General features: G+C 41.1%; 1 protein-coding gene across 3 annotated transcripts in view; it reads left to right on the top strand.

The window, feature by feature from the left end:
• The window catches only part of Slc24a2 (solute carrier family 24 member 2), a 214,761-nt gene that overhangs the window by 132,136 nt on the left and 68,310 nt on the right, over positions 1-14,315 (top strand). For all 3 annotated transcript variants that reach the window (XM_026397581.2, XM_026397579.2, XM_026397578.2), the window contains exons 2-3: positions 3,048-3,086; positions 5,751-5,859. In XM_026397581.2, the coding sequence (XP_026253366.1) occupies positions 3,048-3,086; positions 5,751-5,859 (148 nt within the window). The remainder of the gene's footprint in view (positions 1-3,047; positions 3,087-5,750; positions 5,860-14,315) is intronic.

The raw sequence follows: 14,315 nt of genomic DNA, 5'->3' as shown, positions 1-14,315 counted from the left end.
TATTATATTTTGCTGGCCAAATTATATTATTGTATTGAGTGCATGTAAGAATATATAAAACAACCAAGTCCACCATTATGTACAACTATAATGCACCAATAAAAAATGTGGAAAACGTTTTTAAAAATGAAAAATTTAAAAAGAATAAATTTGCCAGATTCTCAATGGCCCATAACATCAACTGAGAACCTATTGGCTATTATTCTTGGGGCTGGGGATGTGGCTCAAGCGGTAGCGCGCTCGCCTGGCATGCGTGCGGCCCGGGTTCGATCCTCAGCCCCACATACAAACAAAGATGTTGTGTCCGCAGATAACTAAAAATTAATATTAAAAATTTAAAAATTCTCCCTCTCTCACTCTCTCTTTAAAAAAAAAAAAAGATCATTTCTTTGTCCCCATCGTTCATTATTCCCAAAGTAGCTAAAATCCCCTTAAAAGTGAATTCCCATCATCAGCAGCAGCACATTGCCAGGACAGTGCCTCAGGATGCAATTAAAGCAAGCCTACATCAGGTGAACACCAGGAACGATCAATAGATGTGGGCAAGCCCCTGAAAATGGACAATTACCACCATGCCCTCTTTTGCAACAGGACTACATAAAAGGAAAGTGCAGGGGTATTTTAAATGGCCTCGGCTCCCATTAGATTATCTACCTACATTTACATGTTGCTGCGTGATGCATATCCATATCTGCAAAGCACACTTGAAAGAAAACTAAAGATGTCGACTTCTATTGACATTAAACAGTGGGAAATTTTATGTAGGCTTTCAGAACTTTCTATGCAACCCAGTTTTTTTTTTTTCTTCATAGAATCTATGTACAGGGTATTTACTTCCATTTATTGTGTTTTATGATCCTCCACGTTTGTGAGAGAAAAAGGAAGTCAGTGGGGTACTTTTTTCTCTCTTTCAGACCAAAAGACGGGTTTGGGTATTTTTCCTTCCTCAAATAATTGTATAAAATATATATTTTTTAAATCCAAACTCTCAGTTGGTGATATTTTTGCTCTTCTGAAACCCATCCTTTTCTGTTTTATCCTGTTCCTTCATGTTCTGGGGTGTTCCTGGGATATCAATCTCAACTCATAATTATTTGTCTGCCATTTAGCCACAAGGTGTAAATTTGCTAACTGAAAAGGTGTTCTCTGACAGTTCATCTCAATGTATGTCCAAAAGCTGAGCTCACTGCACTGGAAAATTTCCCCAGAGGATTATTCTGTAGAATGGGGGCCATTTGTTGAGCTGTCTGGTGTATATGGAGAGAAAATAAAAAGACCTGCCAGAGAGAAGCAGGCTCATATGGCCCCTTTCAGAGCCAAGAGAGAAATCAAAGGATAATTTCCTGTCCACTTTAGTTACCAAGCATGATTTTGGGAACCAGGTCCTAGAGATATTTTCTTATTAGTGTTTTTAAAGATATCACCTAAACAGAGTCCCAAATCAGGGAATTTGGTCAAACTTAGTGATGCCCACAGGCTGTACTCAGAGATTACCACCAACTCAGAACCTTTTGTCTGTAGCTAAGACCCACAAGTTCTTCAAGGATCTATAAAAGTATTTGGAACCAGAAGGAAAAAAAAAAAATATATATATATATATATATATATATATATATACACACACACACACACAGAGAGAGAGAGAGTAGTGTTTCAAAGTCCAAAACCAAAAAATCAATATTATCAAATATTTAATTGAATGTCTACAAAATATCTAATATTAACTTCATTATCTAATTTACTTTTCTTAAAAATTACATGTGAATTCAAATCTGCATTCAATTTTCTCACTTTCCAAGATTTTGAACACACTAATCATAAAAAAATTACATATGGCCAATAATTTGAAATTCAAAATGTTAAGAACCCTCTTCATTTTTTCACAGGAATGTCTATTTCAGGGGGTATATGGAAGCATTTAGTGTTCTTTATTTGATGCATGTGGTAAAACCTAAAAAAATAAGAGTCTACAGCTCATGAAGATTCTAAAACAGTTCTACACCTATCACCTCTTCTTTGTGTGTATGATTATTCCTGCAGATGCATATCTGCTCAGATTCTAATAGGGAGGACCAGAAGGCAAGGTGGGGTGAGGGAGGTTCTGCTTTGCTGTTGCTGTAAGCACCCATAATTGAGGTGAAGTGACAGGGCAGGGGTCTAAGTCACCTGTGTATCACTGGAGAAATCACAGGATGGTGCCCAGTTCTGCTTAAGACCAGGAGTTCACAGAGATGGAGAAGCTCAGCCATCAGCTGGGTCATGTGGGAATTCTAGTGTCTCCTTGTCTAAACTGCGTTCTTTCTAATAGGTGATCAGAGCCTCGTGTGCCCTCGTGTTCTAGCCAACCTTTCCCAACTCAACAGAGCTCCATTTTAGAATAGAAAATTGGAAGTAGAGAGAACACGAGAAAAAATGGATTATCTAACTTCCATGTATAGTTGATCCTGGTCTTTAATTCAGCAATGTAACTTCCTCAGGTCTTGTTTTATTAATGATATATGGGATAATGAATACTGACTCTCTCCAAAGATGGAAAGTGACCCTTCCATGTAATCCCATTCCCCCTAACAATAACCACTAACAATATTTTTTGCAGATTTTTTCTTTTACATATAATAAAGTATTAATAATGTATCCTATGATGTGATATAGTAATGAATAAGGTTTTTAAAATAAGTTTTCATTTAACAATATTTCTTAAATATTACCCATTTCCGTACCTGCAAATTCACCTCATTCACTTTGATGATCACATGGTATTCCACTACATGTCTGGGCTGTGATTTACTTAAGTGGCCTTTATTGCTGGACATTTGAGTTGGCCATTCAACTTTGACCTGTCAAGAGAATGGCTGACGTACCTGAATATGCCACTGTATATCATCTACAAATATAAATGCTTTGCCCCTGTTTTGTCTTAATTCATCCCAAGAGCAGCAAAAAATAAAATCTTTATAATGACACTTATTATTAAATGTAAATCCTATATGTAATTTGTCTTTTATTTATTTATTTGTCTTTTGTTTTTGCCTTTTCCTCTTACGCAGTCATCTACAGCCAGGGACAAGGATGAACCAGCTCTACCGGTAGGGACCAGTGGCCCTGTCTGCCTGTCCTGTGCCTGTGGAGAGCGTCGGGCTGGGGTGGGAGGAAATCAAACTGTATGGTCAGCAAATCATCCTCTCCCTTGGAATACATATATGGTTTAATCCACTGGGTCAAGTGTATACTCTGTCTTACAATGATTAACAACTGAATTGTGACATTTGCTGACAATTATTTTTGGTCCTAGGTTTCGAAAGTTTGAATTCTCTCTACCATTGGGCATGAACTTTTTCATGAAAAAGTTGAAAGAGAAATTTCCAAACTACATTCCAAGGGATGTTGAGTTGATATTTGGTGGGGGACAGAGTGGAATCTAATGCTTGATAAGTGTCTTGTGTGTCGCATGCACATACTTTTTAATTTAAAATTTCTTTTGATCCCATCAAAAGAAATGCTGCATGAAACTTATGTATTCAATATATACATAATGCCTGAAATAATGTTTTAAGTTCTTCTGTAGATAGAATTCTATTCTATTGACGGATGCCCACAGCAAAGTTCTTCCAGTTTCCCAGAATAAGGACCACAGTAACAATAGTTATGAGAGATAATTAGCAACAGACACAATTTCCAGTCCCTGTCCAATTAACTTATCCTACTTTGAATTGTGCATCGTGGCAAGAAGAGAACCTCTGAGTCCTTGTGTTTAGATATCAGTGGTTACATTTCAACTTTATTCAAGTCTCCTAACCTTAATACATGTTAAGATATATACTGAGGTATATATATTAATATTATGAACCCTAATCATCTGAACCCTCTATAACTTAATAGTTAATCAACACTTTTAAAAGTGTTACAGATTTTCAAAGCTAAAATCACCAGTAATGAAAATATTTATGCCCCTCTCCTTCCTCCCTTAATGCTCAAAGCAAAGACATAAGATATTCATTGAGAGCCCAGAGGATTCTAGATCCAGTCCCAGGCTACAGGCACAAACCTCAATATCTTCCACTGAGGAGTTTATGATCTCTTTCACCATTTAGACACCTCTGATTCTTCTCTGAACCCTGTTGAGTTGGAAATATAATTTTAATAGAAAAGCAATTATAATAAATCTGATGTCTACATGTACCTCACATTGAGATTTTATCCATATTTCAAGCTCACTACAGGTTTCATATTTACCACCAAATGTTTGGACCCATGATCATTAATAAATATTTAACAAAATCAGGGACATGTTGGCAACAGTTTGGAAACACTACCAAAGTTAACCAGATCTCATTAATGGAAGACTTAGTGGTCTAATGTGTGTCTTGAATCTCTAAAGATGAGCTGGTTTAGCATTTTCTAAATATAGTTAATTATGGTGTCTCTTATGAAACTTTTCTTAGAAAGTCCCCTTGAAGGTTTGGAGTATAGTCAAATATTTTGGAAAACCCTACAATGTGGAAGGTTGGAAGGCTGTATTGAAAATAATATGTTATTTTTATTTGACTCCAGAAAAATTCCGTATCAAGCTTTTGGACCAAAATTTCAATAAAAAGTTAATTCATTTATATTATAATACCTCCTTCCCCCTTAAATCTGTCTATCTATAAAGCTTAGCTGCCTCTGAGCATCTTCTCCTGTGATAAGCAGCACAAAATCCATCAAGAGGAAGAAAGTAGTTTCTCTTCAAGAAAAAAATCTGTCAAAATACAGTGAATTTGTGGTGAGATTTTTTTAGTCTATTTGCCTTTGTAGATAAAAGAAAAAGAGTGTGCTGGTAAACTCATCTCTAGAAGCTCATTCGTCCTCTCACATCTCAGATCCATTATTTGGGCAAAGAATCACAATTAGTATGAGTTTGTGTAAAGAAAGAACCCTGTCTCCTCCTTGGAAGCCAGGAGGATTCTCCAGGGATCCAGGGTAGAAGGCCTTGTCTCTTCAGCTTTCACTAACACAAAGCATAGTGCTTTCTGAATTAGAGCTGTGCTCCCCAGGGTTGAGACAAGGTCTCCCCAGAGACATGCAAGCTGATCCTTTGGGGATCAAGGATAAAGATATTAGCATCGTCTTCATATACTTTCTGTATCATTCTTCTTAGTTTAAAAATAAAACATTGTATATGCTCATAATTTAGTGTGTTTATCTATATAGATAGGGATATTAATGTGAACATGGATATCAATATAGATTTATTATATAACTATAGTTTATTAATATGGATATTGATGTTGATATACACTGAAGAATTTTACCAATGGCATGCACCAATCCAAAATTTTAGAGACAACCCCCTTCTTTAGTACCAGAAAAAAACAGACTTGAAACCCACACCTCTGTCTCTCATTTGTTGTCTGTGTGACTTGGACATTCATTGCACTTCTCTAAGAATGTTTCCTCCTCTATTTCGGACCAAGACTAATAGGATCTACTTCATGGGGCTAACTTTGAGAATGAGATAAGCAAATGATGTGTTGCATGTAGCACGTTGCCTTGCATTAACTAAGCTCTACAACAACTGGAAGCAATTAAGTCTTTTAATAGGAGAGGTTGTAAGAAAGCTATCCCCTCAGGAGGTTAGAAATGTGCTCTCAAAATCTTTGGTTGAATGACATATGATCATGTAATAGAAATGGGTGTCCACCAGGCCAGGTGAGGGTCTTATCTATAATGCACTTCTGAGAACTAACAGTATCTTTGGTTTCTCTGCTCAGGCTAAGCCGCGCCTACAGCGAGGTGGAAGTTCTGCTTCCCTCCACAACAGTCTCATGAGGAATAGCATCTTCCAGCTCATGATACACACCCTGGACCCTCTGGCAGAAGGTAAACATCAGGCTTTGGTATGGGAGCTTGTGGTGGGGGAAAGAGGATATCAAAGGATTTTCTTCACAAAACATATTGACGCCTGTCAAACTCCTCTTGGTTAGCATCTACCAGAGGAAGCCCTGCCCTCTGATGTGCTTTATGTGCCACAACTCAGTTCATGGTGGGTGGCTTTGTACCAGGAGGAGGATGTGGGTTCCATGTGCTGTTTCTGTCTTTTGATACCTCCAGGATGAATACAGTTTATTATGAGGCAGAGGACATAAAGGTTTCCCTCCCATCCAGCTACAGTAGCAGTTTTCCTTTATCATCCTAAGTTTCAAAACAGAATTGTTCATGCAGAGAAGTTGTGTGCCTTAAAAAGGAGAGAGAAAAAGAACTCCAGGATTTAGGATGGCCACGAGTAATTTGAAGAGTTATGTTCACAGCAGAATATTGATATTGTACTGATTTTTTTTTTTTTGGCAGTTGAAGGTGGGGTGGGGGGAGAGTAAGCATCTAAACATCCAAAGATCTTTAAGGTAACTGATAAGGAACAGTCATTGGAGACCCAAAGAGCCTGGTTCACCTCCCAGGGTAATTGTAAATACCATCACAAAAAATCCAGTGTGGATTTTCACAGGTTTGCTTGGTGCAATGAAGCCAAACACATCATGTTTTTCTTCAGTTGCATTTCAGTTTCCTAAACAATTCATTTTTCCACTAGATAAATATCTGATGTGTCAAATAAATATCAGAGTTTTGCCAGTAGCAAGAAGTTCTGATATAACCAAGTCTGTTCTGCTTCACCCCGAACCTTGCAATGAGGCATAATGTTACACAGGCACTAATAGGGATCCTGGGAAAAAATATGGCCTGAGAAACAGGTATGTGTACGGAACACACCGGCTCCAGTTGCCAGTCCTACCACATTCATCAGAGATCTCAAACAGTATCAAGCTTTGCTAAGTAATTTCAAGGTCACAGGCAACCAAGAGTCTCACATGATGTTAAGAAGATTCTGGAACTCCAAAAAACAATTCCCTGGTCCTACCTTTTCTCAGTGGACACACACCTATCCCCCAGAAGAATAGGTCCACAAGGTCACCTCCCTCTGCAGAGCATGGAGCATTTCTGTTATGAAGCCTCTCCCTGTTACACCCCAAAGTGTTATTTATGCAGCTGATGAGGAGTCCCCCAGTACACCCTGCTGCATAGATTTCATTACTGTTTGCAAGTGATAATCCTTCCTTGGAGCATCCTAAATACCATTACTCTATTAACCCAGAGGTCTATTAACCCGACAGGGGCTTTAGACCTGCTCACTAGCCTTCTTCTTTTTCTTGAGTACAATCACAGAGGAAAGAGTAAAGGAATTGCAGACCAACTTCCATAAAGCAGTCTTTGCGTGACTTTGGGCTAGGCAGGATCCCTCTAGAACCTTGCTTCTTCATCTGCAGCAATATCTCTCACTGTCGGGCACTTTACAGTTGATAAAGCATTTTCATACTTGTAAACTTGTGCTTCACAATCACGCTGCCTAGCTAACATTATTCTCCTTTCATGAAATATTGGGCCTCCACCCACCCCCGCACAGGCTCAAGTTTTTCTCCTGCGCTCCCTGTGCCTGCACTTTCTTCCAAGCCATCCTCACCGCTTCCCCCAGAGGCTACCTAGCAGGTCTTCACTTCTTCTATTGCCTCCATCTACACACAGTTTCCACACAGCAGCCCAAGTCATCTTAAAAAGTAAATTGGATTATGTCCACTCCGGTTTATAATCTTCAGCGGTTATCAGGGCTCTTAAGAAAATGATGAAAGCCCAGCCACGGTCTACATGATCTGCCTTTTGTTCCAAACTCAGTTGGGCCCACTTTGTTTTAACCACAAGGGGCTTGCCATCTTCAGACAGACGCCTCTTCCAGGCCTCGGGATCTTTACAGTAATCTGTTCCCACCACCAGGGCACTTTTCCCTCCCTCCACCCCCTCCCATTTCCTCCAGCTGTACTTCTTCCATTATTCCTGATCATCCAGTATAAATCAAGGCCCCAACCCTCTCCTCTCAGTGCACTCTTTAGTTTACCTTATCGCACACTTTAGAATTGTGTGGTTATGTCTTTTGTTGCCTGGCTGCCAGGATGCAATAAGTTTGCTGAGAGCCAGGGCTCTATATTATTCACCAGTTGTCACCAGATCCTAGCAGAGTGCGTAGTAGCTGCTAAGGCTACAAACCTAGCCAAAGTCATGACATTGAACTGATAGCCACATGCTTCTGAAGCCTGTAAAGCCATACCTTAAAACTGTAGGTGAATTATTTCCTGGTTATTTTGAGCTACCATCTTCTCTACCCCCATTTTCTTCTACCCCCATTGTTGAGAGAAGAGAAGAATCATTTTATCTGCCCCCAACTCAATCAAGAGCAAGTGACTGTTTATTTGGGGCAAGGCAGTGTTATGTAGTAATTAAGAGGAAAGACTCAAGTCCACACTCTGGATTCAGATCCCAGTTTTGCATTTACTAGTTGCATGACCTTGAACAAGTTACTTCACCTCTCTATACCTCAGCTTCCTCATCTGTAAAACCAGGATGATACATATCAATATCTGCACTGAAGGGTTACTGTAAGGATTATAGGAGTGAATATGTACACAGCTTTTAACATGTTGCCTAGCATACCATAAGTACGATAAACAGGCTTGGAATTATTTTACTTCATTATTTTGAAAAGTGGTAATTTTTTTCAATTTTGTAATATTCAAAAATTATAGTGAAAAAATGCCTTCCTCCTCCATCAACACCCAACCTCAATTTTCTCCGTTTCTCAATTATCTCCCAAAGAAACTACTGTTATATCAATTTCTTGGGACTCTTTCCAGAGATATGCTATCATATATAACTGTGTGTGTGTGTGTGTGTGTGTGTGTGTGTGTGTGTGTGTCCCCTTGCCCACAGGTCCGGGCCATCTATATTTCTCTTTTTGTTTAGAGGAATTCAGTTTTTGATAGGGCTTGTTTGTATTTTTCCTGTGTAGAGGGGAGGTTATGTTTTGTTTCTGTGAGATAAGAGGAAGTGAATCTGGGTTGTCTCGAAGTAGGGCCCTCTGTTATTTTCCAAAACACCTGGTCCTTGTGGAGCTATGCTGCAATTAAGCTGTTTATTCCTGCCGTGGTGAGCTGTGCCTCCAGAATCTGAGCTCCTATTTTCAAGGTGAACCCTCTCCCTGAAAGACATGGAGGGCTCCAGTCGTGAGAGTCTGAGAGATGATGAGAGCTCTAATCAGTTCTGGACCTGAGTGATTAGAAAATATGGAAAGCACTTGAGTGCTTTAAAATTGCTCCATAGCACACAGCCAAGAAAACAGATTGCTCTGGTATTTTTCCCCCAAAATTCACAATCATTTTCCATTCCAAGAACAGCCAAAAAAAAATTAACCCACAGCTCTCAGAAATAGTCATCTCTCTTTTAGTTTGCATCAAACCACTTGAATTCACACATCCTTGTGCCAAAATGCTACCTTTGAGTACCATAGAGCTTACAGGTTACAGCACCATGTTGACTCCAGGAACATTACAGTAGCTTCCCTACTATGCCCAAAGACAGTCCACTGATGTTTCTGACATTCCTCTGAGTAAAGCGTAGGCACCACTGGTATCAGCGAGCATTCACAAAGGGACATATTCAACTGCATTTGAAAACATCATCTAGGACAGATGGCCTAGGAAAACACATTTCCCTTTGTCTCATCTCTGCAATTCAGGTATTTTTTGTCTTCTAAAATTCAGTGATTGAGTCCTTGCTAAAAGTTTTCATTAATGGTTGTTGGTTCAGCCTCTGAGTCTGAGGCCCAAGATCCAGCAGTGTTTGTGTTTCACTCATTTATTGAAATGTCACAAAGCACCCAACATTCAGTGGCTTAAAACTACTACCACGTTATTATTGCTCATGATTTTGTGCATCAGAAATTTGGACAGGGATCAGGTGGGTGATTTTCCTGTTCTATGTGGTATTGGTGGAGGTCATTTGGTGGTATCCAGCTGGTGGATAGGTAGGTTAGAAGGTCCAAGAGAGTCTCACTCACATGACTGGCACCTTTAAAAGTACAACTGGAAGGCTGGGTTTAGCTGGGTACCCACATAGCCAGACTTCTTACTTGGTAGCTAAGTGTTCCAAGAACAAATCTTCCTGGAGGCCTAGGCAACAGGTACAAGGTTTGCATGGCCCAGCCTGGGAAGTCTCAGAACATCACTTCTACTACATTCCCCATCAGTCAAGCAGTCACTAAGGCCAGCCTAGACCCAAGGAAAGATTTGCATCTCTACCCGCTCAATGGGAGGAATACAAAGAATTTGAAGCCACTTTAATTCAACCCAGACTTTTTCGGGGATCCACACCATGGATTGTGCATTGTTGTATGACATGCCCTGGGCAGTCCACACTGTGTGGAAGGAATATGCCAGTCAGTCTGCCAAGCAAAGCTGAGCGGTGCCTTTTCAGGGACACAAAATTCTGAAAGGGACATTTTCATGAAAAAGAAGGAATCTGCCTACAGCTTTTAAGAATGGTTGGAATAAAGATATTGGAATAGAGATATTACTTATATTCATAAGTAAGCCTTGGGGAACTAGATTTATCAGTCTTTGAGATTACACCATGATTCTCTGAATTGATCTTTCTAAAAACATCACTGTCCTGTGCTGATTTTAACATTTTCTCTGAACAAACCATCATGCTTTCCTAGGTATACATCTTTATGAACCTAAAAAAATATGCTGGATGTGGCACTCTGGGAATCAAGCAGCCTCTCCTGCCAATTTGTCTCATTTTAAAATACTAACATTTGCAGGGTGCTTACTGGCAGGCCAGGCACTCTGCTGAGTGCTGCATATTAACCAACTTATCCTTAGCCCTGTCCCACTCCATCATTCACAGGAGGACACCGACATGTTCAGAGGCTGTGTCTTACCTCACTACTGAGGCACAGGAAGCCTGGCAGAGCTTGGCTTGAACTGATGTCTGCCTGACTCTAAGTTGTGTTGGTGCTTCTTATACTCTTGTGCCTCCTGGTACAGCCTCATGTCCAGCTCAGTTCCTTGCATTTTTGGTGTTGACAATGACCTAAATCCCACACACCTCAACCTATCCCTGGACCAGTTATGCATGACTCAATCCAAAAAGGTGTGGGTTCCCCACTGTAATCCCTACACAGAAAAAGGAACCCATAGCCAGTTCTACTCTGAAAGGGTTTAATGACCTAATGCTGACAACAGAGAGATTGAGGTGGGGACATTTGGTCCCTCTCAGCATGTGCTCTAGAGTCAGAGTGCCTGGGTTCATGTCAGGCCTCCATCTCTTGCCCTGAGATCTTGAGCTTTTCAGCCTCATGGACCTTGATTTTCCACTTGTAAAACTGGATACTTACAGCAACACTGTTATAAGCATGATTGCTGTCACTCGAGCTTGTATGTCCTGGTTTCTTCATTCATAAAGGGGGGAAAAAGATAGTTCCACTCTCCTAAGTTTAGGATGAGGATTCAATGCATTAATACCCCCAAAAACATGTAAAGAGAACCCCGTGACTATTGGCACTTATTTTTCAGTTAAAATGATATTCTGTGTCATTTACCAGAATCCAACTGGCTTAACTTAGTAGTTTTTTAGAGCTTAATTATCCTTCTTCAACCAGAGTCCTGGAGTAAGCAGTCCAAGGCTCTGCCATCAGGGACCCAGTCGCCTTCTGCTTTTTTCATTTTTGCATCCACAGCGTGTGTCCCTTATCTTCATCCTTGTAGGTGGCAGCTAGTCCCCTCTCCACACTCCCCAGCATCCAGCATCTGTAATCTGACAGGAGGAAGGGGAAGGGGAGGACAGAGAAGTTCTGTTTTTAATCAGAAGACCATCAGGATTCCTGGAAGTAGACTTCCACTTACATCAGATGACACAGAACAACACTATGTGACCACCCCAGCTTCCAAAAGAGACAGAAGCAGGCACACCGCCTCCGCACACAGAAACCAGGCTGTGCTTGGTTAGGGAGAAGGGAGGGTGGACGTTCGGAAAGCAGCCCCGGTGTCTATCGCCTTGATATTATCATAGGGAGATTTCACTCCAGTTTCTCTTGTCGCTGTTGTTACCACTCCTACTTATGAAGACGTTTGCTTCCTTTGTCAGAGAGAGTAGAAAAATCTCTCCTCTCCCCAGGTTTGAAGTAAGAGGAGAAAACATGCTGGGAATAAAGATGCTTAGGATTGGCCTTTTGCAACAAAGATAAGCATAGGAGAAAATGGTGGAACATCCCTCTCTCCAGCCTGCAAGCCCTGCTAGTGCTGTTTCACCAGCCAGGGTTCAGGGAAGGGAACACTGCACCATGTTGGTGCTCCTGAAAGCCCCTGCAATCCAGGCCCTGCTCCCTAGACTGGGAACTGGTAGCTTATGAGGCAGATGACCATCTATCCCAGAGACCTCAGAGTACGGGGTACCACAGTCTTCTCTGGTGATCTGTCACCTTAAGAAAAAAATAGAGATAATATTTGCCTAGTGAGCTATCATGGAGCTCAAGGCTTATTTACTGACAGGGCTGAGAAAGTTTAGGACAGCAGCAGGTCCCCATGTAATTCCTCACAGGGAATTCTCTTGAGGCTCTTTTTCCTGACAAACCTTCAGAACCCTGTAATAAGATGTCTTAAAAGGACACTAGCCTCATATTACAATGCCTGCCTTATTTGCCATTAAAAAGACAGGCAAATTTCCCCACGGTAATTTCACATCATCAGAGCTAATCTCTATGCTTCCCAGCCAACACACTGTCACCTTCCCTCAGAGCAGTTGGGGAGCTTCCCAGGACAGCCTTCTTCCCTCTCTGAAGTGACTGTGACATTCTGATGTCATCCTTCTCCTGGCTATCAGTCTGGTTCAGGCAATGGGAAGAAAGCAGGTGGCCTCAGTGACCTCGATTCTCCAATGTCTTAATTGGAAAATTAGTAGCAAATACTTATTTTCTTTACCACCTTCCATGGTCCCTAGATCATGGATTTTCATTTTTATTTATTTTTTAACAGCAGGGCCCTTCTGTTCAAAGGAACTTCCACCGAGAAGAGTGAACACTTAATTTAAATGTTTAGCACTACGAGGAGTTTACTCATATCAGGTCGTTTTATCAGTGTGCCTAATTCAATAGCCTTCCTATAGATCAGCAATCACAAATTAAAAGAAAGAAAGAGTACACTCACAAATGTGACAGAGCCCCAAAGTACCTAGGACTTTTATGCAAAAATGATTACCATCATCATCCTTTCTGATAAATATAAAAGAAGAGCTGAATAAATGTTAATACATTACCAAGATAGCCATAGTTCTCAAACTCTAAGTGCAATGCAATCCTAATTGAACTTCCAAAAGATATTATTTTGGAACTTCATAATTTGATTTGTAAATTGATGAAGAATAAGATGAGCAAAGACATTTTTGATAAAAAGTAAAAAAGGAAGGTATGCCCACCAGACAGAGAGTCAGCATAAATCAGCAGCTTTGGGATGTTCTGGTTGAAGCATCAGAGAAGAAGGAGGAGAGGCTAGACCAGAGGCAGCCAGGGTCGTCCCTGAAGTGGCTTGAGGGGCCTGGAGGGTGTGTGGACTGCTCTTGTTGAAACATGGTGGGCAGGGGAGGGAGGAGCTCCCCAGAGTAGCAGAATCGCCCATTTGAAGGACAAGGCCTCACTCCTGAAGCAGTGGAGGCACACATTTACAGGTGTGACCTCACATCATGACAAGGGGCCTGGTGGGCGTCCAGTGCAAACATGGTAGCTGGCACAGAATAAGCACTCAACGCAGGTGAGCTCAGCTTGCCAGATCTTGAGGAAATCCACACAAATTCTGTGTGAACCCCGAGGAAGGGCCATGGGGGAAGTGTTCCTGGAGACAGTGCATCTTGAGAGTGGGTTCTCGAAGAAGGTGAGCAATGTGGGCAGCAGAGGAGCTGGCTGGCTCAGGACCACTCAAACCTATGGATTGTTGCCCATCCCCCAAACCAGGGCTCCTTTTCCATGAGCTGGCATGTGGCTATGTGCCCACTGTGCAAACATTCGAATAGTCCCTCCTGTTGAGGGGTGCTGGGGATGTGTGTGTGTGTGTGTCCCCATGTGTGATTTAGGTGTAGGAAGCTAGGGGCTAAGAGATGGTGAAAAAAACAAACAAACAGGGAGTAGAACTGTGAGTACCTCTCAGCACCACATAGTCACCTATGTGATTCTCTCAACAATGGCTGTGGGAATTCACATTCGATTGACCTCTGAGGAAACTGAGGTTCCGAGAGGTGGCATGACCAATTCACAGTCCCCAGCTATAGGGTTTGACTTCAGAGCTAGAATGCTCCCGCCCACAGAGGACTCTGATCTAGAGCCACATATGCCCATCTGCTGTACACAGAACCATATGTCTCTCTATTCTGTAAAGTCATTCTAGTTCTGTAACATATACATTTAA

The sequence above is a fragment of the Urocitellus parryii genome, chromosome 4 (genome assembly GCF_045843805.1).
Source record: "Urocitellus parryii isolate mUroPar1 chromosome 4, mUroPar1.hap1, whole genome shotgun sequence".
Lineage (NCBI taxonomy): Eukaryota > Metazoa > Chordata > Mammalia > Rodentia > Sciuridae > Urocitellus > Urocitellus parryii.
The sequence above is the reverse complement of the archived record's forward strand: the minus strand, read 5'-3'. Positions and strand labels throughout refer to the sequence as shown.